Genomic DNA, 22,625 nt, shown 5'->3' on the forward strand with positions numbered 1-22,625 from the left:
GCTGCGCACACCGAGCATACTTCGTGTCTCCATCATGGTATTTAGGGTACTTTCTTCGTAATTCTGGACTTTTTTTTTAGCATAAAACCAAACGACATACGAAGCCCATGGTACGCCATGCACTCACTGCATGTGACAATAATCCACCAGCATATACACTACCTACAACTTTGTTCTCTGCAGCCAGAGCATGTGCGTGGCGCGGAGGCACCTCCCAGACAGCATGCTGCCCCGGATGGTCCTTTGAGCTGCCTCACAGCGCACGATAAAGTCAGACTCACGGTATGCACATTTTAAGAAAGACCCGTTAAAGACATATAACTCATGATACAAAGTAGAGACAATGTGGAAAAGGCAACCACGGCACTTATACATTTCAAAGTGCCTGGGGTTGTACGGCAAGTTGTACGCAGTCACACATAACGGTTAAAGACAAGCACTATATAGTTAAAGTTGACTGCTCACAATCCGAACAACTACCGCGCGGTAAACGGAAAATTAAGAGGCGTTATTCGGTCAGGGAGGATACTTTATGCATTGATATCTCCCGATACACCAAGGCAGCACCCACTTCTAAAAGCAAGCATAAGACAGAGACCTTCGGTACATTTCATAGTAAGCCGAACGGAGTCACACCTAACGGCCGAGGAAAAGGCACCATATTCCCAAGTAAGATACATCAAAGACAAGCAGGTAGAGTGTAACACCGCAAACACCATATTGTAAAATTAAAACATTGCCAGAGCTGAACTTGGAGATAAAGTGTTGGACCTAAAGTCCTAGGGTAGCTTGGCTCAAGTGGAAAGGCCTAGTTCCAGAGTAGCATGTCGGGCTTGCATCCCACTCACCTCAGCACTCCAGCGTACCACCACTATCAACGACACTACATTTCATAGCACCTTAAATAGAGTTATTAAACATAGCGCTGCACATAGCGATTTCATAGCACCTTAAATAGAGTTATTAAACTTAGCGCTGCACTTAGCGATTTCATAGCACCTTAAATAGAGTTATTAGACTTAGTGCTGCACATAGCGATTTCATAGCACCTCAAATAGAGTTATTAGACTTAGTGCTGCACATAGCGATTTCATTGCACCTCAAATAGAGTTATTAGACTTAGTGCTGCACATAGCGCTGCATCTGGCAGAACATTCGCACTTCAATTATGGGATCAATAACACGTCAGATGTGGCCCTCCAGCATAACATAGTGATCCAGGAATCAATAGCGCTTTAACACATGGCAAGTCTTTGAGGCACCTGCTGGACCCTTCTCCCCGTGGGGCACCTCGTGAAGGGGGACCGTGGCCCAGTTCAGTCACGCTCTGGGGTCGAAGGGGGCCTCACGTTGGATCTCCCCGGGGGAGGGGCGTGCTCCGGACCTCGTGGGCCTCCCGCCCTCCTCCCCGGAGATTACCTGTGTCTTCGGCCTTTTTCAGGCCCTTGCGCCAGTGTCTAAGGCTTCGGGCCCAGGCCCACAGATGTTGGCTGGGAGTCCCGCGTTGCGGGGACTCCGGTAGATCTCCCCGTCAGCTCCGCACCGGGGAGGGATCCGGCAGAGGCGCGCCCGCAGCCGCCAATGGCAGTGCGGCCTGCGGGGGCGCGGCTCACAGATTGAATCCTGCAGCGGCGGGGGCGGCGTCGCGCAGGCCGCCCCCGTCACGTGACAGTGGATCACGGCTTCAGGCCTACGCGGCCTTCTTTGAACTCCGGCGGCCCTCTCCTCACAGAGAGCCGCGTCGATGAGGCTGCGACGGCAGCGGCGGGGCCCCGGTCCTCCCCGCGGGCCCCAAGGATGGCAGGAACAGGCGACACAGCCCAGGGCCACGGCTGTAAGGTACCCTCTGGGGCAGCTCCGACGGGGGTGGCACAAATTAAGGGGTGGCAATGTTCTCTTTGCCTAGCGCTTCCTTTTTCCTCACACAAATTAAAGGGTGGCATTGTTCTCCGCGCCTAGCGCTCCCTTCTACCTCACACAAATTAAGGGGTGGCGATGTTCTCAGCACCTAGCGCTCCCTTCTTCCTCACAGCGTCGCCCTGGCTCAGGGCAGGTGGGTTGGGAAGTGGCAGTCCACACGCCAGAGGCAGATCAAGATAGGGGGGGGCCCAGGCCCAGTCAGGGAAGTAGAAGATAAGGTCGTAGGTGTTAACTCCTTTCCCCGGTTCTCTTCAGGGGTCCTGGCTAGGCAGGGAGCACAGAAAGGTTAACGTGATCCCAGGGTCAGAGGCTGATGGCAGGGCTAGGTCACGAGGTAGGGGGCAGTGTCAACCGAGGGGGAAGAAAGCAGGCCCTAAGAACAGTCAGTTTCCCCCTCCAGCGCACCTACCTCCCCACTCAGGTGCCTTACTCCTGACTACCTCACTTCACACAAAATGGCCGACACACCTCACCTCTATATATAACCTGGGCCCTGACTGTCCAGAGTGGCCCAGAAGGTTCTGGAACTCCTCATGTCAGCCTATGGCCCAGTCTCTGAGGTGATAGTTTAGGCCACCATTTTGTAGAGGAGCTCTCACTCTCCCTCCATTTTAGGGCAGCACCTTGCGCCACACCATCAATTAGTGATAATGGGGCACCAAAAAAAACTAGTGGACAGAAAAATTAGAGGGTAAAGGAAGAAAAATGAGGAGGGGACAGCCAAAGGGCTGGCAGGTCTAACATAAAGACAGTCAGGTCCAACTGTATAAGGAGACGCACGGCACAGTAAAGGCAGACATTGTAAGCATAAACACCGCGCGGGGAACTTGTGCGCCTCTCTGAAGTACAAAAGTCCCACCGCAGTTCAGCGAAGTTCTACCACATAGTGCCTAGAGGACCGGCACACACACAAAGATGTGGTAGATGAAGGTCCAGGCGCGGGGTCTCTCCAACTCGTTGTATAGGTAGTTCTGCAGCTTGCGGTACTTGACGTTCCGGCGGCTCAGCTCTGCGAAGTACTGTAAAAGTGAGAGCGGCTTTCCCAGCAGGCTCATGCGGGCGCCAGCACTGGCGCGGTGACGGAGCCTGCGTGGTCACGTCACAAATCACGATGGCCAAATCCAATCACAGTGCGGCACAGCGCCCAGTGCCACCCACCCACGTGCGGCACCCAATGCAGCAAATGCCTGCCCTCAGGCTCAGGCTGCGCGGTGTCTTTGCCAATCCAGACGCTGCATTAGCAGGCCAGGATTGGCTAGAGCACGGTGACGCCTCGCCCATTAAGAGACCGGGAGCTGGTGCATTCAAGCAACCCTCGGCCTCTCTGTCCCGACCCCCCCATCGCTCCCCTGGCTCCAGTATGGTAGTAGGGGGGCTGTAGTGTGCATGTTCGGGCTGGTCATAAAAATGACCAGCCCAAAATCGAGCATGCGCACTATAGCAGGCGCGATTACTAAGCGCAGCTGTCACTCAACCCGCTGCCGCTGCCAGCCCCGCCCCAACCCCCTTTCAATTATCTGCTGACTGTCAGTGCCGCGAGCGGAGCTGGCGCGGCGAGTAATATTTAACTTACTACTATTAATAAAAGAACTACAAAAGACTTCTCTTCTTTTGTAGTTCTTTTATTAATGTAATTATTGTTATGAACTACAGTTGAATGGGGCCATGTGGCTAGTGGGGCAACGCCCCACCGTCCCAATGGATGCACCGCCCCTGTTCACAAGTAGAACATGTCAACTGCACCCTCAGATAAAGGAGTCCTCACTTATAGTCGTACAGAGGGCAGTACATTAAAGAAGATGTTTTCATATCAGAGGAAAGAAGAGATTGAAAACAGGGAATGTTGTACATTTCCTAGAAGTCACTGTTCTCATGGGACTTACTGGTGGACACTTCGCAGTCGCAACTTTTTCATATAACTGCTTTGTAATGAGGATTCAGGGAAGAGTTTTGCGTGGGGTCCAAAGCTTATCGCTGCAAACGCAGTGATTCACAGTCTATAAATTAGAAAGTATCAGAAAGACCAAAGATGAGTGGAGAAAAAAATGAGCCTGGAAAATTTACTGAGCAGGCATCCTATAGAGTGAAAGTGATTTATCATGAGAGTCCGATGGGCTCTTATCAGAGCCTGGCAGGAACAGGGTAGCAGTGGTACAATAGAGGTTCTTATGATACAGACCTCAGAACTAGAACGAAGACATTAAACTCAATGTTTATGCAAAATGAGATCATACATGGGGCATTTATAGGTCACTGTCTTTTTGAATAAGTGTGTACATCATGCAGATTTGAAAACAAGTTATTACTGTGAGGTACAAGACCCTTTTCAGTCAGACCCTTACCCGTATCCAGTTTTGCTTTTTTCTCAACCCCTGTACATACTTCATTTGTTGTGTCTGATCACAGGCAGGACAGAAACATCCTTCTTCGGTAAGCAGGGTCGCTATCAGTTATTAATTTGACAGTAAGCAAAGCATATTGAAGGTAACCGGTCACGTAATCTGGAGTCAGTGCAGAGGGTAGGTGAGGGGCTGTGGTGCCACACTGCCTTAGTGCAAAGGTAAGGCGGGTTGCATGATTTTCAGGTCTGTGTAGATCATTTTTCATGTTGTTTGGCAGCTTGGTGCAGTTGCGAATGCAGTAGTAAGGCAGGACAATAAAACGTGTAGTAGTCACAGATGCTAAAAATGTATTTTTTGAGGGCACGCTTCCGTTGGGGTTTTGGTGCGTTGACATGACTCCAATGTTACCTGGATCCAAAGTGGGAGAATATGGGTTTGTTTGTGTGGCTGATCTCCAGTTAGATGTATGCGAAGTGTGATCTGCAGGGTACAGAAACAATGTCTCACCCTTGAAGCATTGAGGCAGAGACATTTTTTAAACTTCTATTAGTGGATGTGTATCCTATAGACCATGACATGTCCTTTGAGATGCGACTGGGTGCCTTTGGTATACATGTCTTCGCCTAGATTGTAGCCAGCAAATGTGCTTATCATGTACCCATTGTAATGTTGATGGACATCAGAAAATGGAATAACCCTTTCTGTTCTCCACTAATGATGTTAATTTCGGAGTGGAATGGCGATAGTTTTAGCGCTTTGCCAAACAGAATGAGATTCATTCTGGCTTTATCCTGTTATCCGCTTGAGCACACTTAGGGGTTTTTCATTGAGATCCAGAAATCAAGTACAATACCATAGTGAGACTGACGTACTAGTCAATCACCCTTCAGATTCCGTCTGTCATCATGGGCCTTCAGAGAAGCAATAGTTTTTGTGGGGTGGAGGGGTTTAAAACCAGGAATAGAGTTACTTGATCCATGTTTAATACCTTACTGGTTTGCAATGCCATTGGACACCATAGCAAAGCTACCAAATACATAAACAAATAGAATCTGAAGAGGTTCCACCCTTATTGGTCCCTGAGCAAGCATATGTAAGGTATATACCCCATATTGAAGTCTGGATTCGTCATATACTACATGTATGTAAAGCTGATACATCCGTAACCACAATAAGTGTTCATAATTCTCTCTCACATCACCTGTTTATGCAATTGTTGCAGTTCTGAAATCATTACCTTTGTTCACGAGTTGCAGGGCTGAAAACCGTAGCTAGAATAGGATATGCCATCCAGGTGTTGCCCTCTGTGCCATGCTTGCCCAGTGAAGAGGACATGAGTGCATTGTCGCTTTACAGTGCATCCCTTTAAAACTCGAGAATGAAGTGTGGGTGATTTGTTGTAGTGCATTAGTGTCAATTGAATATATTCTCTCTGTGTGCTTGCCTCTGATCTAGTGTCTTCTAAAAGGACTCTTCACTCGTGCATCGGCGGTGTGCATTTGCTTGCCCTTGGTTCGTACTCTTTAAGTGTCAAACTTAGAGCCCTTTCTGGATACACACTGCATGGTGCTACTGCAGACGGAAGCTTTCAAGCTACCCAAATCCTCTGATATGTTAGTTCATAGTTTTGCCTTAACATGTTTTAATGGTGAACTTGGCCAATGTGTTTCTGAAGCTGAAAGCGATCAGCACTCGTACAGCTTTTGCATCTTAGTGCACACTGTTTACAATTATTTCGAGTTTGAAACCGTTCTGTTTATATCCAGATGCCATTTCTCATTTGAACCTTGGCTACCAAATGGAATTCAGCCTTTATTATTAGTATTTTGTTTTTATTGTTCATGTTTCTGGCCTTGTTAAATTGCATGGCTGTAAAGCTCTACTAAGCCCCTTTTAGTCTGGGCACGTTTTAAACTCAAAGCAAGGGTTGATGGGTGATTGATGGCCGCAGCTTAAGCTGTCTAGCCAACACGGAGCCTTTTGATTATACGTCGAATGATCCACTGCATGCTACAGTTAATCAGGCTGTGAAGCGTCTCTGAGGGCTGTGGTGTTGTGGCCATATTGTGGTTGCCCTGTGTGATACTCTGAGGTGGCTATTTGTGGTGTGAAAAGCTTCCAATAGGATGGTCAAAGCATCTGAGTTCAGGAGGATGCTTTCTGTGACCTGCTGAATTACAGAAATGCATGTACGGTCGCTGCTCCACTCCTAACCTGAAACTGGTTCCTTTCTTTTATTGCATCCTCCATCCCCAATTCTCTCTCCTCCTGTACCGCAACACCACTTACCGTCACTATTTTCTGCTGGTAGTTCGAGAATTTCACTCCGTGCAGCCTGTCATATTGGAGTAGACCTAAATTAAAGTACATATCTGAACGCTGGAGCAGGTTGTTCATGTGGCTCAGTGCACTAATGCACTACAAGACCAGTGAATAAGAGTGTAGTCACAGGTTCGAATCATGACCCTTGAGCCCCACTCTATTCAATCTGTATATGGCTCCTCTGAATTGGTGCGCTCATTTTGGTTCCAAGTACTATCGTACACTGACGATATTCAAATTATCGTCTCCATCTCCAATAATCTGAATTAGTGGCAGAGAGGTTCAACCAGTGTATGTCTAGCATCAGCAGCTGGATGAGAGACAACTCTTTGAAGTTGAATATAGACAAGACGGAGGTTCTTCTGTTTGGGTCCCGGGAATCCATTTGGTCTAACATCTGGCGGCCGGAAGTCGGTGGACCTCTTCCCACCCCCACCCCCTCCATTAAAGGCAGCAAAAAATCTTGGTGTTATATTTGACAGTGCCTTGTGCTTTGACACACAGGTCAGTTATACTGCTAGTACATGGTTCTACATCATAAGGATTTTTAAAAAGATCTTTCCTTTCATCCCTACAGAGTTGCATCAATCAGTCATTATCGCCTTAGGCACCTCGCGGTTTGATTATTGGAATGCACTGTACCTCAACATTAACAGTTCTTCACTGAACAAACTTAAGGTTGTTCAACATGCAGCAGCTCGCTTCATTCTAAACATTCCCAAGAGGTATCGCTTCAAGTTAGGAAGCGAATTTCCTACAAAGCTCTGTGTACTGTTTTATTGGTTTTACATCAGAAGGGCCCTAGCCAACTGAACGCTCTATTTTATTGGTACACACCCAGTAGGTCTCTCAGATCAGCTCACCTTAAAAAAGTTCTGATACCCCCGATTCAGAAAGGAAAGATGGCGTGGGTGGTCTTTTTCATTTGCGACTGCTAAGTCGTGAAACGCTCTGCCCACCCATATCTCTGAAGCATCTCTCTTAGGCCCTTTAAAAAACATTTGAAAACCTGGCTCTTTTCAGTATAGTTCCCTGTTTCTTGGTTGATCTGACCCAGTTGATTAGTCTGTCCTGCAATAGCATTTTGGCACCCGAGTGTATTCGTGCGCTTTGTAAAATGTTATCATATATCATATCCTATGAAGAGTCTACTCAGCCACGCCTCCTTCCATGGCTGATAAAGTGAGCACCAGTCAGTTGGGTCACAGTAAACATCTGTATCAGTTCCAAGAAACGTTTTTGTGGTGAAACAAAGCTTTATGAAATAGGCTTATGTTATATCCCTGCAATCCTGACCATGAAGTGGCAATGTGACGCTCATCAAAGATGACGGTTTACAAGTTGAGCAGGCTTGGCGATCAGACGTCACCTGCTTTTTATGACATCATAACACTGATGTTAGAAACCTAAGTGGGAGGAATAATTATAAGTGTTACATTGTTGGTATTGTCTAGTGCTTACCCGTACTATTGCATCTTAATCTAGCTGCCCTTTCGTGTGGACCTGTGAACGCCATCAGATGATTTTGTCTTTTTCCTGTTAGTTTGACTGTGTGAGGCTCGTAGAGTGCGTGCTTGGTGTTTAGTTTAGAGGTGTTTTGAGAAGGTTGGTGTACTGTAATGTTAGCACAGGTGAGTTACCAGGTCACATTGCATGTTACTAGAGACATACAGTGAGGTTTAAACAATGAAAGGAAGCTCTAGCTTTTCAGTTCTTTTGAACTATGTTCCCTCAAATGAAGCACAGGTGAGATATTTATGTTGGTATATGTTGTGTTTTTGATCTACTAAAGTTGATTGCACAAAAGCAGCAATCTATTTTGCCGCTACCAAACTTTCTGGACTACAGCCATTTTTTAAGTGACCTACATTAAACTGCTTATTTGTTTTTGAAATAAAATACAAGCTACATATTAGTGTGTTTCATACTACAGATTCACCGCATTTTTAACACAGCAGACACCATACTATCAGTTTAATTATAAACAGCAAGGCACAAAGGAATTAAACTATAGTTGGAAAGGATTATGTTGCTATCTTGGATTACACGGCATAAAATACTGTCCCCCCTACATTAAAATAATATTGCAATTCATCTCGGAGTTCCAAAGGGCTCTGCCTTTGGCCTTCCTTCTCTGTATCATAACGGAACCCCTCAGTTATTTGGAATATCCTTGTAATGTACAATAAAGGGTAAATCATCACATATATGTTGGGTCACTAGCTATAGAAACCTCAAGCAAACTTTTGACATTGATGGAATATTGGATAATCACATCAGCATTGTCTTAAGAACAGAGCCCCTGACATACTCACCCATCTCCATGCTTGAAGTAAGTAATGATTATTTTCTTTTCAGGGGCATTGCACATAGGCCTGGGCGGTAAATTCAATCAATCAATCAATCACTGCATTTGTAAAGCGCGCTACATACCCGAGAGGGTCTCAAGCCGCTGGGTGAGGGGGGGGTGCTACTGGTCGAAGAGCCAGGTCTTGAGGAGTCTTCTGAAGGCCAGCAGGTCCTGGGTCTGTCGTAGGATTGTGGGGAGAGTGTTCCAGGTCTTGGCGGCGAGGTAGGAGAAGGATCTGCCGCCGGCGGTGGTTTTTCGGATGCGGGGGACTGTGGCGAGGGCGAGGTTGGCTGAGCGGAGGCTTCGGGTGGGGGCGTGGAAGCTGAGTCGGTTGTTGAGGTAGGTGGGTCCGGTGTTGTGCAGTGCTTTGTGTGCGTGGATCAGGAGGTTGAAGGTGATCCTTTTGTTGATGGGGAGCCAGTGCAGGCCTCTCAGGTGGAGTGTGATGTGGCGGGGGACGTCGAGGATGAGTCAGGCCGAGGCGTTCTGGATGCGTTGGAGTCGTCTCAGGAGCTTGTTTGTAGTTCCTGAGTAGAGGGCGTTCCCGTAGTCGAGTCTGTTGGTGATGAGGGCCTGGGTAACGGTTTTTCTCGTGTCGAGGGGGATCCATTTGAAGATCCTGCGGAGCATACAGAGGGTGTTGAAGCAGGACGCGGTGACAGCATTGACTTGCCTGGTCATGGAGAGAGTGGAGTCGAGGATGACCCCCAGGTTGCGTGCGTGGTCCGTGGGTTCCGGGGCTGTGCCCAGTGACGTGGGCCACCAAGAGTCGTCCCAGGCTGATGGGGTGGGTCCGAGAATGAGGACCTCTGTCTTGTCTGAGTTCAGCTTCAGTCTGCTGTCCTTCATCCAGTCGGCTACAGCCTTCATTCCTCTGTGGAGGTTAGCTTTGGCGGTGTGGGGATCTTCGGTGAGGGATATGATCAGCTGGGTGTCGTCGGCGTAGGAGATGATGTTGAGGTTGTGTTGTCGTGTGACGTGGGCGAGGGGGGCCATGTAGATATTGAACGGCGTCGGGCTGAGGGAGGATCCCTGTGGGACGCCGCAGATGATCTCGGTGGTTTTGGAGCGGAAGGGTGGGAGGCGGACGCTCTGGGATCTGCCGGAGAGGAAGGATGTGGTCCAGGCCAGGGCCTTCTCTTGGATACCGGCGTCATGGAGGCGTGCTGATAGGGTGCGGTGGCAGACCGTGTCAAAGGCTGCTGATAGGTCCACGAGGATGAGGGCGGCTGTTTCTCCTTTGTCCATCAGGGTCCGGATGTCGTCAGTGGCGGCGATGAGGGCGGTCTCGGTGCTGTGGTTGCTGTGAAAACCGGATTGGGAAGGGTCCAGGATATTGTTAACTTCGAGGTAGCGGGTCAGCTGTTTGTTGACAATCTTCTCGGTCACTTTTGCCGGGAAAGGGAGCAGGGAGATGGGCCGGAAGTTCTTGAGGTCCTTGGGGTCCGCCTTGGGCTTCTTCAGAAGGGCGTTGATCTCAGCGTGCTTCCAGCTTTCTGGGAAGGTTGCTGTCTCGAAGGAACAGTTGATTGTTTTCCGGGGGTGGGGCGCGATGGTTGCGCTAGCTTTGTTGAAGACGTGGTGAGGGCAGGGGTCCGATGGGGATCCGGAGTGGATGGAGTTCATGGTTTTGATGGTGTCTTCGTCGCTGACGCTGGACCAGACGGTCAGGCGACTGGTGCGAGTGGTAGTCGCAGGGGTGGTGCACTCAGTGGTGGGTGCGGGGGGGGTCGGAGTTGAAGCTGTCGTGGATGTCGGTGATCTTGCGGTAGAAGAAGGTGGCCAGGGAGTTGCACAGGTCTTGAGATGGCGGGATGTCGTTGGTGTTGGAGCTGGGGTTGGAGAGTTCTTTTACGATGCTGAAGAGCTCTTTGGTGTGTGTGCGTTGTTGTCTAGGCGGTCCTTGAAGGCGGTCTTCTTGGCGGTCCTGATGAGTTGGTGGTGTCTGCGGGTGGCGCTCTTGAGGGCTGTGTGGTTGTCTGGTGTTCGGTCGTGGAGCCATTTCTTCTCCAGCTTCCGACAGGTGTGCTTGGAGATCCGGAGGTCCTCGGTGAACCAGGCGGCTTTCTTGTTGGTGTGGTTGGTTGAAGAGGTCTTGAGAGGGGCGAGGGTGTTGGCGCAGTCGTTGATCCACTGGGTGAGGTTGGTCGCGGCAGTGTCTGGGTCGGTGGGGTCGGTGGGTGGTCTCAGGGCGAGGGCGGTAGTCAGTTGGTCCTTGGTGACCTTGCCCCAGCAGCGGCGTGGTAGCTGTTGGGTGCGGTGGTGTGTGGTGGGTTTTCTGAAGGTGAAGTGGACGCATCTGTGGTCGGTCCAGTGTGGTTCGGTGGTGTGGTTGAAGGAGACGTGGGGGCTTGCGGAGAAGATGGGGTCGAGCGTGTGTCCAGCGGCATGGGTAGGTGTCGTTACGAGCTGTTTGAGTCCGAGGTTGGCGAGGTTGTCGATCAGGGCGGTGGAGTTGGCGTCGTTGTTGTTCTTGAGGTGGAAGTTCAGGTCCCCGAGGAGGATGTAGTCCGTGGAAGCGAGGGCGTGGGTGCTGATGAGGTCGGCGATGGTGTCACTGAACTGTGGGCGGGGTCCGGGAGGTCTGTAGATGAGAGTTCCTCTGAGGGTGGTGTTGGGGTCGGTGTGGATCTGGAAGTGCATGTGCTCGGCGGTGGTGAGGGTGTCATCGGTGTTCGTTGAGATTTTTATGGAGTCTTTGTGGATGATGGCGATTCCTCCTCCCACTCCGTTGGTGCGGTCTCTGCGGGAGATCTTGTAGCCCTGTGGGATGGCTATGGCGATGTCTGGTGCTGAGGTGGCGTTCAGCCATGTCTCCGTCAGGAAGGCGACGTCGGGGGCGGTGGAGTCTAGGAGGTCCCAGAGTTCGATGGCGTGCTTGCGAGCGGAGCGGGTGTTGAGGAGGATGCAGCGGAGGTGGTTGGGTTCTCTGGCTGGTGGTGTGGAGGGTTGGATGCTAGTGAATCTGCAGTTCCGGCAGGTGAAAGGCCCCTGGGTGCGTTTCGGGGTGGCCCGGTAGCAGGGGTGGTCTCGTCTGGTGTTGAGTGCGTGGAGGGTGCTTGCGTCGTAGTGCAGTCTGGCGTTGCAGGGGGTGCGGGGTCCAGGGGTTCTGGCGCTGGGTGCGGTCCAGGCGCGGACGGGCGCAGACGGGCTTGCCATAGGCGCTCCAGCGGCTCGCTCGCTGCGCGCGTCCGCTGCGCGGCCACTTCGCGGCCTCCATATGAGGGCAGAGGGAGGGAGGAGCAGCTGGGAGGTGGAGGCGGGGCGGCCAATGGGAGTGAAGGGGGTGGGGCCGCAGGGGCTCAGCGGCGGGGGGAAACCCAGGGAAAAAAACGGCGGGAAAAAACGGCGGGAGAGGGACAACAGAGCACAGGGGTACAGAAAGCAAAACACAGGGGCGCAGAATGAAAAAGGGAGCGAGCAGTCAGGCGGCAAAAGCGGCAACGGAGGTTCAACCCACAGGGGGCTGCATGGCGGATGGGAGGAGCGACCTGCCTGGTGACAGGGTCAAATTCCGTTCCGCTCGCGGAATTTGGGTAATTTCGCGTTCCGCGGAGAACGCCAAATTGCCAAAAAATCAGCGACTTCGCAGAATTTTTTGCTTGTATGCGCTTTCAAAATGCGTGTACGCAAGATATTTCCCCCCCGAGCACGCAAACAGCGTTCACGAACAGGAAAAAACAATTCCACGTGTTTGCGGAACTCTGCGTGCTCGCGGAGATTTTTTACCGTTGCACGTAGCTTTGCGTAGCGTGACTACGCAAATTCCGCCGACCCCTAATTGCACGTTAGATGAAAGCTAAAAAAAAATAAACGGTACTAGGACCATTTAATTTATTTACATTATGTCTAAAGTATGAGAGAATAATGATAGTATGTACCACAAGGCGTTTCTTTAGAAGCATGGCTGAGTAAACATTCACTGAATGGTATATGTTAGAAAAGGTAGATGGACCGGGAGGGTCGGCCGGGGTCAGGAGGAGAGGTCTCCGGGGAGAGCCGTCTCCAGCGATCGTACAGACAAGTAACTTCCCCCCCCACAGACAGATATCACACACGGATAAGGTTCAGTGTTCTTTATAAGCACTTATTTACGGTACGGTTAAATGGTACAAGGAGGTCTGGACTCCGGGGTCCCCTCGATTAGAGTCTAGCAAGGTAGGGAAGGGGGTAGCGGGACAGTCTATTTACCAATCAGGTAGTTCGGATGAGATGATGATGAGCTCACAATCCTCGAGCTTGGTGATTAGGTGGTATGGGCCGCGGCAGCGCCAGCAGGTCCCGGTGTGGATGGTCGTTACAACGGGCCGCGGCAGCGCCAGCAGGTCCCAGGAAGGTGACTGTTGCAGAAGGCCGCGGCAGCGCCAGCAGGTCCCGGTGAGGATGGTCGTTACAACGGGCCGCGGCAGCGCCAGCAGGTCCCAGGAAGGTGACTGTTGCAGAAGGCCGCGGCAGCGCCAGCAGGTCCCGGTGAGGATGGTCGTTACAACGGGCCGCGGCAGCGCCAGCAGGTCCCAGGAAGGTGAAGGTTGCAGAAGGCCGCGGCAGCGCCAGCAGGCAGGACGATGGTTCACAAGAGCGGCTACGGCAGCGCCAGTAGACCGTCAGGGTTGAGTTCACTCGGTGTCTCTCGACTCCAGGATACAACTGCCTTCCTGCTCCGGAGCTGCCCCAGTTATAGGGCTGGTGCCCTTTGATGTCCGGACCCTCGCACTCGGAGGTCGGAGGGTCCGGGATGAAGGGGTCCAGACACCCAGCAGGGGGTGGAGCCAGTGCCTGGGGGAGCTGGGGGCGATCGGCACCTGGCGGGGGAGAGCCCTTGACACTTCGTTCTCCCATTGACCTGCCAAGTGGTCCGCTCACCTCCTGGGTGGATGGTGGTGCCGGGATGTCGGGGCCGGCCAGGCCCGGGGTTAGGGTCGAGGGGAGGCCGTGCGGCCGCGTGGTGCAGGGCCCAAGATGGCGGCTTGACCCGGCCGGGAAAGCCGGTGGGGCGGGACCCCGTGATGAGTAGGGGTCCGAGGGCAGAGGGTCCGTCGGGAGACGGAGTACAGGTGCTTGTTGCGGGGATATGCCAGGTGGGCCGGGGTTCGGGCCCCGTCGAGCGGGGAGGGAGCGAGCCGTTTGTGAGGCCTGTCCAACATGCGTCCCCCCCAGCTGAAGGCGGGGAGAGTCACCCATCTCCTTGGGGACTCTCTTCGTCGAGGCGGAAAAAGCGGGACAGGCCATCTGCGTTGGCGTGATCTTGGCCTGGTCGGTGCTCCACGGTGAAGTCCATTCCCTGCAGGGAAATGGACCAGCGCAAGAGTTTTGGGTTCTCCTCCCGCATCTGCATCAGCCATTGCAGGGGTCGATGGTCGGTTTGTACCCGGAAGTGGGTACCGAAGAGATAGGGTCGGAGCTTTTTGAGGGCCCACACTACTGCAAATGCCTCCCTCTCGATGGTGCCCCAACGCTGTTCTCGGGCCAGGAGACGTCGGCTGATGAAGGCCACCGGCTGGTCATGACCTTCGGGGTTCAGCTGAGAGAGGACGGCCCCGATGCCGTGGTCGGAGGCGTCGGTCTGCACCACAAATTCCCGACTGTAATCGGGGGCCTGGAGCACCAGGGCGGTGCACAGGGCGGCCTTCAGCTCCTCGAAGGCCGCTTGACAATCAGGAGTCCAGTTGACCCGCTTCGGCTGGTTCTTGGATGTGAGACCCGTGAGGGGCCCCACGATGCTGCCGTAGTCCTTCACGAACCGCCGGTAGTAGCCGGTGAGCCCCAAGAAGGCTCGGACCTCGGTCTGGGTGACGGGGGGCTGCCAGGACTGGATGGCAGCAATCTTAAGTTGTAGTGGGGCCACCAGCCCGCTCCCCACTTGGTGCCCAAGGTAGGTCACAGACCCTTGGCCAATCTGGCACTTGCCGGCCTTAATGGTGAGGCCGGCCCGCTGGAGGGCTTGCAGGACCTTTTGGAGGTGGCGGAGGTGGTCGGCCCAGTGGCGGCTGTATACAGCGATATCGTCCAGGTAGGCAGCGCTGAATTCTTCAAGCCCTGCCAAGACCTGGTTCACAAGGCGTTGGAACGTGGCGGGGGCATTCTTCATGCCAAAGGGCATGACCTTAAATTGATAGTGGCCATCGGGGGTAGAGAAGGCTGACCGTTCCTGAGCCCTGGGTGTGAGGCCGATCTGCCAGTAGCCCGCCGTTAGGTCGAAGATACTAAGGTAGCGGGCGGCCCCCAGCCGGTCGATCAGCTCGTCTGCTCGGGGGATGGGATGAGCGTCGGTCCGGGTGACAGCGTTCAAGCCCCGGTAGTCGACGCAGAATCTTAGTTCAGGAGCGGAGCCGGGGGCAGCGGCCTTGGGAACTAATACGACCGGACTGGCCCAGGGACTGTCCGAGGGCTCGATGACCCCGATCGTGAGCATCTTGGCCACTTCCTCCTGGATGCAGGCCCGTACCCGATCTGGTACGCGGTAGGCCCGGTGCCGGACAGGGGGACTGTCCCCGGTGTCTACGTCGTGCAAACACCAGGGGGTGACCCCGGGGGTGAGGGAGAACAGGGCAGCGAACTGCAGCAGGAGGTTCCGGCAGTCCTGGCGTTGCTCTGAAGTGAGGGCGTCCGAGAGCCGGACCCCGTCCACGGAGCCGTCCTTCTCCTGAGTCCTCAGGAGGTCCGGGAGGGGCTCGGAGTCTTCTTCTGTGCCACTGTCTGTAGCCATCAAGAGGCTTAGTTCGGAGCGCACAAAGTGCGGTTTGAGCCGGTTGGTGTGGAGGACCCGCAGGGGGTTCCGGGAGGACCCCATGTCGATGAGGTAAGTGACGGGGCTTTTGCGCTCGACCACTTTGAAGGGCCCCGTCCACTTATCTTGCAGGGCGCATGGTTCGGTGGGGGACATCACCCATACTTGCTGCCCCGGCTCGAATTCAACGGAGGAGGCATTGTGATCATACCACCTCTTCATGTCCTCCTGGCTGGCCTCGAGGTTCGCCTTGGCCATCTCCCTGAAGCGCCGGGTCTGGTTTCGTAAGGCCAGGATGTATTTGAAGACGTCTGGAGGGGTCGTTAGGGGGGCCATCTCCCAACCTTCCTTGACTAGGCTGAGGGGCCCTCGCACAGGGTGTCCGTATAGGAGTTCAAAGGGGCTAAAACCGAGGGACTTCTGGGGCACTTCCCGGTAGGCGAAGAGGAGGCACGGGAGCAGTACATCCCACTGGCGACGGAGAGGTTCTTCCAATCCCCCAATCATCCCTTTGAGAGTGCGGTTAAAACGCTCCACTAGTCCGTTCCCTTGGGGGTGATAGGGGGTCGTGAATCTGTAGGTGACCCCGCATTGTTGCCAGAGGGACTTCATGTACTTTGATATGAAATTCGTGCCTCGGTCGCTGACGACTTCTCGGGGGAAGCCTACCCGGGAGAAGATCCCCATCAGGGCCCGGCCAACCACTGGGGCGGTCACTGTCCGTAGAGGCACCGCCTCGGGGTAGCGGGTGGCATGGTCCACTAGTACCAAGATGAACCTGTGTCCTTGTGCCGTGCGGGGGTCCAGAGGTCCCACAATGTCTATCCCCACCCTTTCGAACGGGGTGGTGACCACCGGGAAGGGTTGTAGAGGGGCCTTCAGCTTCCGGCCACTCTTCCCGCTGGCTTGGCATGTGGGGCACGATCGGCAGTGGTTCAGGACGTCATTCCTCATTTTCGGCCAAAAAAAGTGGGTCACCAGGCGACTGTACGTTTTGTCCTGGCCCAGGTGTCCAGCCAGGGGGACATCGTGGGCTAGGTTGAGCAGAAAGTCTCGGAAGCGGAGCGGTACCACCAGAACTCGACCGGCCCCCAGTTCGGCGATTCTTTGCTCGCTGTAGAGCAGGTCGTTATCCCAGTAGACCCAGTGGGTTCCTGTGGTGTCCCCGGCGGTTTGGGTGCTGGCTCGTTGGCGGAGTCCCTCGAGGGAGGGACAGGTCTTTTGTTCCTGGCGGAACTGTTCTTGGGTGGGCCCCCCTTCTTGCCGCCACTGAGCCAGATCCGGGAGGTCCTGGTGTTGCGCGTCTTCCTCGGTAGTCGGGTCCGGGAGGTCGGTCTCGCCGTTGTCCTCTACGAGGGCAACCGGGGGCGGAGGTGCTGGCCATTCGGTTTCTTCTGATCGGGGGGCGGCACGGGCGGCCATGGATCGGGTGGTTATGCAGGCCCAGTCCGGGAGGCCCAGCATCCCCAAGTGCTCTCTTCTCTCGACGGTGGCCCACGGGGAACTCTCGAGGTCATTCCCCAGGAGGCAGTCCACGGGGGCATCGTCCCGGACCGTCACCTTCAGTAGGCCGGAGACCCCTCCCCATTCAAATGGGACGCAGGCCATCTTACACATGCTCTCAGAGTTATCTGCCGAGCGGACGGGGCAGAGAATGTTCGGCAGGATCTGCTCGGGCTTCACCAGGTGACAGCGGACGGCCGTCACGCTGGCGCCGGTGTCACGCAAGGCCTCGGCTCTCTGTCCATTAATGGTCACCCACTGACCATATTTTCTGGTGTTGGCGGGTAGGGGAGCCCGCGGAACCATGTCCCTTCCCCCTAAGCATGCCAGGACCATGGCGGCCGGTTCCCACCCTTGCTGGTCCGGCTCATACTCCTCGGGTCCCTCCGATGATTGCTCTTCCCCCAGGGCAGCGGCAGCTACCTGGCGGGGCTTGGGTGGTTGGTTTAGCGGGCAGTTCGGATCGTTGGCGTAGTGGCCTAGTCGCTGGCACCGGTGGCACGTGACGTGGGCTCGGTACCCAGGCCGCAATGGAGGGTTGCCCCGGCCGGCCGGAGGTGGGGTGCTGGCCACGGGTGCTGCTGGTAAGGTGTCTCTCCCTCGCCCCTGGCCCCCTCCCCCTCCCCGAGGACGGTGCTGGCCTTGGTTGCTTCTGTTCTGGTCGTGGGGCCCTCTCCGGCCCACTCGGGTGCTTTCCCACCGGTCAGCTTCGGCGGCGAGCTGCCGTGGGTCAGTCAGCTTACTGTCGAGTAGGTGCTGCCTGAGCTCGACGAAACAGTTGTTTGATAGGTGCTCCCATACCATAAGGTTGAAGAGTTGTTCGTAGGTGGTGACCTGATTTCCCTTGATCCAACCCTCGAAGGCCCGGCTGAAATAGTTCACGTATTCCACCCAAGTTGTACCTGGGATCCGGGTGCAATCTCTGAACCTCTGGCGGTACATCTCGGGCGTGAGGCCGTAGCGGGTGAGGAGGGCAGCCTTCATGTGGTCGTAGGACGACATTTGGTGATCGGGGAGCTGCAGCAGGGCATCGCGACCCTCGTTGATGAATCTCCCCCAAAGTCCGGCTCCCCAATCACTCCGGTCGATCCGGTGGGAGGTCATTGCGATCTCATAGGCTTTAAACCACTGTTGTATGTCGTCTTCTCGGACATACTCGCGGACCACATCCTTGGGGATGTGAACTTTTTTCTCAATAGGCCCCGGGGTGTGTGGTCGCTCAGGCACCCCCAGTTCCTTATTCTGTTTGCGCAGTTCTATTTCCGCCAGTCGGCGCTCGTGCTCGAGCGTTATTTTTTTCTCTTCCAGCTCTCTTTGTCTCTGCTTTTCTTCTCGTTCCTCTCGAAGCCGCATATGCTCGAGGTTGATTTTCTGTTCAGCCAACTTAAGTTCCCCATCCATCTTGAGTCGTGCCATCTCTAATTCGTGTAATCTGACTCTGTCTCTTTCTCGTATCTCCTCCTGTGAGAGGCCCGTTCCCTGCTCCTCGGGAGCCGTGGCGTTCCCCTCTGGTGTGATGCTGTTTTGGTCGGAGGGTCCTGTGACCCCAGTTTCTGTCCATGACTCAAGAGCGCGCTTTAGATCATCCTTGGTACTCAGGCCGGTGGTAGCAATGCCAAGTTCTATGCAAAATTGTCTCAGTTCGCGGTGGTTGTATTCTTCTAATTTCTCCATTTGGAACTTCTCGGTGGAGCTGCTATCTTTGGTCGACATCGTGCTTTGTCGTGGGGTGAGCTACTCTCTGTACGATTACGCGTTGATTCGGATCGCGCCGCTGGCCACCAATGTTAGAAAAGGTAGATGGACCGGGAGGGTCGGCCGGGGTCAGGAGGAGAGGTCTCCGGGGAGAGCCGTCTCCAGCGATCGTACAGACAAGTAACTTCCCCCCCACAGACAGATATCACACACGGATAAGGTTCAGTGTTCTTTATAAGCACTTATTTACGGTACGGTTAAATGGTACAAGGAGGTCTGGACTCCGGGGTCCCCTCGATTAGAGTCTAGCAAGGTAGGGAAGGGGGTAGCGGGACAGTCTATTTACCAATCAGGTAGTTCGGATGAGATGATGATGAGCTCACAATCCTCGAGCTTGGTGATTAGGTGGTATGGGCCGCGGCAGCGCCAGCAGGTCCCGGTGTGGATGGTCGTTACAACGGGCCGCGGCAGCGCCAGCAGGTCCCAGGAAGGTGACTGTTGCAGAAGGCCGCGGCAGCGCCAGCAGGTCCCGGTGAGGATGGTCGTTACAACGGGCCGCGGCAGCGCCAGCAGGTCCCAGGAAGGTGACTGTTGCAGAAGGCCGCGGCAGCGCCAGCAGGTCCCGGTGAGGATGGTCGTTACAACGGGCCGCGGCAGCGCCAGCAGGTCCCAGGAAGGTGAAGGTTGCAGAAGGCCGCGGCAGCGCCAGCAGGCAGGACGATGGTTCACAAGAGCGGCTACGGCAGCGCCAGTAGACCGTCAGGGTTGAGTTCACTCGGTGTCTCTCGACTCCAGGATACAACTGCCTTCCTGCTCCGGAGCTGCCCCAGTTATAGGGCTGGTGCCCTTTGATGTCCGGACCCTCGCACTCGGAGGTCGGAGGGTCCGGGATGAAGGGGTCCAGACACCCAGCAGGGGGTGGAGCCAGTGCCTGGGGGAGCTGGGGGCGATCGGCACCTGGCGGGGGAGAGCCCTTGACACTTCGTTCTCCCATTGACCTGCCAAGTGGTCCGCTCACCTCCTGGGTGGATGGTGGTGCCGGGATGTCGGGGCCGGCCAGGCCCGGGGTTAGGGTCGAGGGGAGGCCGTGCGGCCGCGTGGTGCAGGGCCCAAGATGGCGGCTTGACCCGGCCGGGAAAGCCGGTGGGGCGGGACCCCGTGATGAGTAGGGGTCCGAGGGCAGAGGGTCCGTCGGGAGACGGAGTACAGGTGCTTGTTGCGGGGATATGCCAGGTGGGCCGGGGTTCGGGCCCCGTCGAGCGGGGAGGGAGCGAGCCGTTTGTGAGGCCTGTCCAACAGTATAGAATAAAAATATGGTATCACCTTATTGTAATGCCTGAACACTCGGATTTACAGTATGAACCATATTGAAAATGCATGTGATTGGCATCTTTATTTCTTGGTTACTGATTTGATTTATCCTGTATTATTTGTATGGATGGTATTTTTTTACCTTTTAGAGTTGTACAGTATTGTTGGGTCACAATGGTTTTAAAAGTATATTTTTAAATAGGTACGTGTTCTGATTCTTGCACGCGTTCTTGATTATTTTTTTTTTTAACGAAAAATTAGCTGGCTGTTGATTTGACTATATATGACAAGGGTATTTATTGCGTTACACAATGTAGGCCCAAAAGACAGCAGGTTCTACCTCAGCCTGCCTGTATGGGCCAGGTCTTGGTGGGGCCTACGCTATGTATTATTACATAGGTCAAATGTACAATTGTATTGTACACTAAAGCCATCATTAAATTAATGTGTATGGTCCACCACTTTTTTGTGCATGGTAAAAGAGACAAAGCAGCTTTCTGATGCTTCTCAGCTAAGAGCAGAGACATCTCCCTGGGGTTAGATTCCTTTGTGCTACAGAAGATTATGATTCCTCTAAAACCATGCAAGTCTAGTCAAAGCAGAAACTTCACTTTTTCACAGGGAATTATATGCATTTTCTTTCGCTTAAGCAAAAACATCCTTGCCTCTCCCTGCCGCCCCTCCCCCTCCGGAGCTAGAGCCATGTTGTGAATTTTACTGGAACTGCTTGTGCTTTGTGGCTGTTGTAAAAATTATTTTCTTTTTTATGGCATAACACTCATGGGGACATCACCCCTTTTTTAATGGACTTTATTTACTGTTTCAGACAGGCAGTGCGGAGGAGAGCTGGGAGATTTCACTGGGTACATAGAGTCTCCAAATTATCCTGGAAACTACCCAGCAAACGTGGAATGCACGTGGAACATCAACCCGCCGTCGAAGCGCCGCATCCTCATCGTGGTGCCAGAAATCTTTCTTCCAATAGAAGACGAATGTGGCGATTATCTGGTGATGCGAAAAAGTTGTAAGTTCATTGGTTGGTGGTAGATTGAAGGATTCCATGGGCAATGTTAGTAAATGTGGACATGACTTCTACTCAGAGAAGGGAGGGAAGACAAACCTTAGTCAGTTAAGTAGTCAGCCTGAGGAGCCTATGTGTTCCAGCCTTCCAGGCCACAGCTTCAGCACTGGGTACCATGCTTGAGTAAACAACCTGCTAAGTTTGACATTATCCAACATTTACTTAACCTTCCCATCAGACCTATTTGCATTAAAGAAGGCATTCACGCGGAAAACTGTGTCATATGACACATCTACATCATGGAAAACTAATACAACCCATTTACTCTACCATTCTCATTTATTGATTCTAGTCCAATCACTCTATGAAATGCAGTCAGAGCTATTGCATATAAAAGTCACTATATGCATATTAAATTCACACTATGCCTGTTGCTAAGATGCATTCTAAATTATTCAAATATTTCAGGGAGTCAATGACTGGAGTGAACATTAAATGGTGATATCATAGAGGTGGAGTTCTGTACTTGGGACATTAGTGATAGTGTGTGCCTGTGATCAATGGTGTTTATGTACTCGCTTTTAACATATGAAACTATATGACTCCTTGTGGCTGACCCTCCACAAGTAGGTTGTTTTCCTCCGAGCCCGGCACAGAAACATCAGATACATTAGAATATGGAAATCAATGTGTGGTCGTCATCCACTCATATACTATATACCCTAGAATGATGTCAGTCTCTATCCACTCTGTGAGCCCTTAGCAACTGATTTTAAGCACTGCAGAAGTATTAGACACACACGCACACACTTTAATTTTGTACTTGATGCTGTTATCCCCCATGTCCTACCAGATGGTTTCCTGACTCTTTTCTCTAGCATTCATTTATGCTTCTTACCCCCGCTCAATGGGCAAGTGGTGACCTTCATTACTAGTCGTTTTGCTAGGTGTGAAGATGCGATTACCCTGTCAGTCAATCTGGGTGGCGCCAAGTTTAAAGATTGCTTTCTGTTGCCAATCTCGGAGTTGAGCAAAGAGGTAAAAGTGGAATTCCCGAGAAGGACAAATTATATTGTGCCTTAAAAATGGAAAATCCAAGCACTGTTCTTCAAGGAGATGCTCTCAACACATTAAAAATGTATTTTGTCTCCACCCTAACCATAGCTTGTTGAAGTTCATTTTGACCAAAATGTTATTAAAATAGTATAAATCAATACACTCTGCAAACTGCTAAATGGCATAACATAGTGTTTAGTGCTGTACGTTCCCAAACAGTAAATGTCTGCTTCGGAGACCAATAAGACGTAGAAAGACATCGTTTTTATACACTCCCTATGAACATGTTTCTGACGCATTAAAGCTACATATGAAAAGAAATACAGTAAGTTGTGTACAAGATCCTATATCGGTGCAAATGTAAACTTTGGGCTGGGC

General features: G+C 52.8%; 1 protein-coding gene across 9 annotated transcripts in view; it reads left to right on the top strand.

Moving 5' to 3' along the window:
- SCUBE2 (signal peptide, CUB domain and EGF like domain containing 2) overlaps nucleotides 1–22,625 on the top strand; it is a 486,721-nt gene that overhangs the window by 437,095 nt on the left and 27,001 nt on the right. For all 9 annotated transcript variants that reach the window (XM_085648142.1, XM_085648144.1, XM_085648145.1 and 6 more), the window contains one exon: nucleotides 20,997–21,194. In XM_085648142.1, coding sequence (XP_085504268.1) covers nucleotides 20,997–21,194 — 198 coding nt within the window. The remainder of the gene's footprint in view (nucleotides 1–20,996; nucleotides 21,195–22,625) is intronic.

The sequence above is a fragment of the Triturus cristatus genome, chromosome 3_2 (assembly GCF_964204655.1).
Source record: "Triturus cristatus chromosome 3_2, aTriCri1.1, whole genome shotgun sequence".
NCBI lineage: Eukaryota > Metazoa > Chordata > Amphibia > Caudata > Salamandridae > Triturus > Triturus cristatus.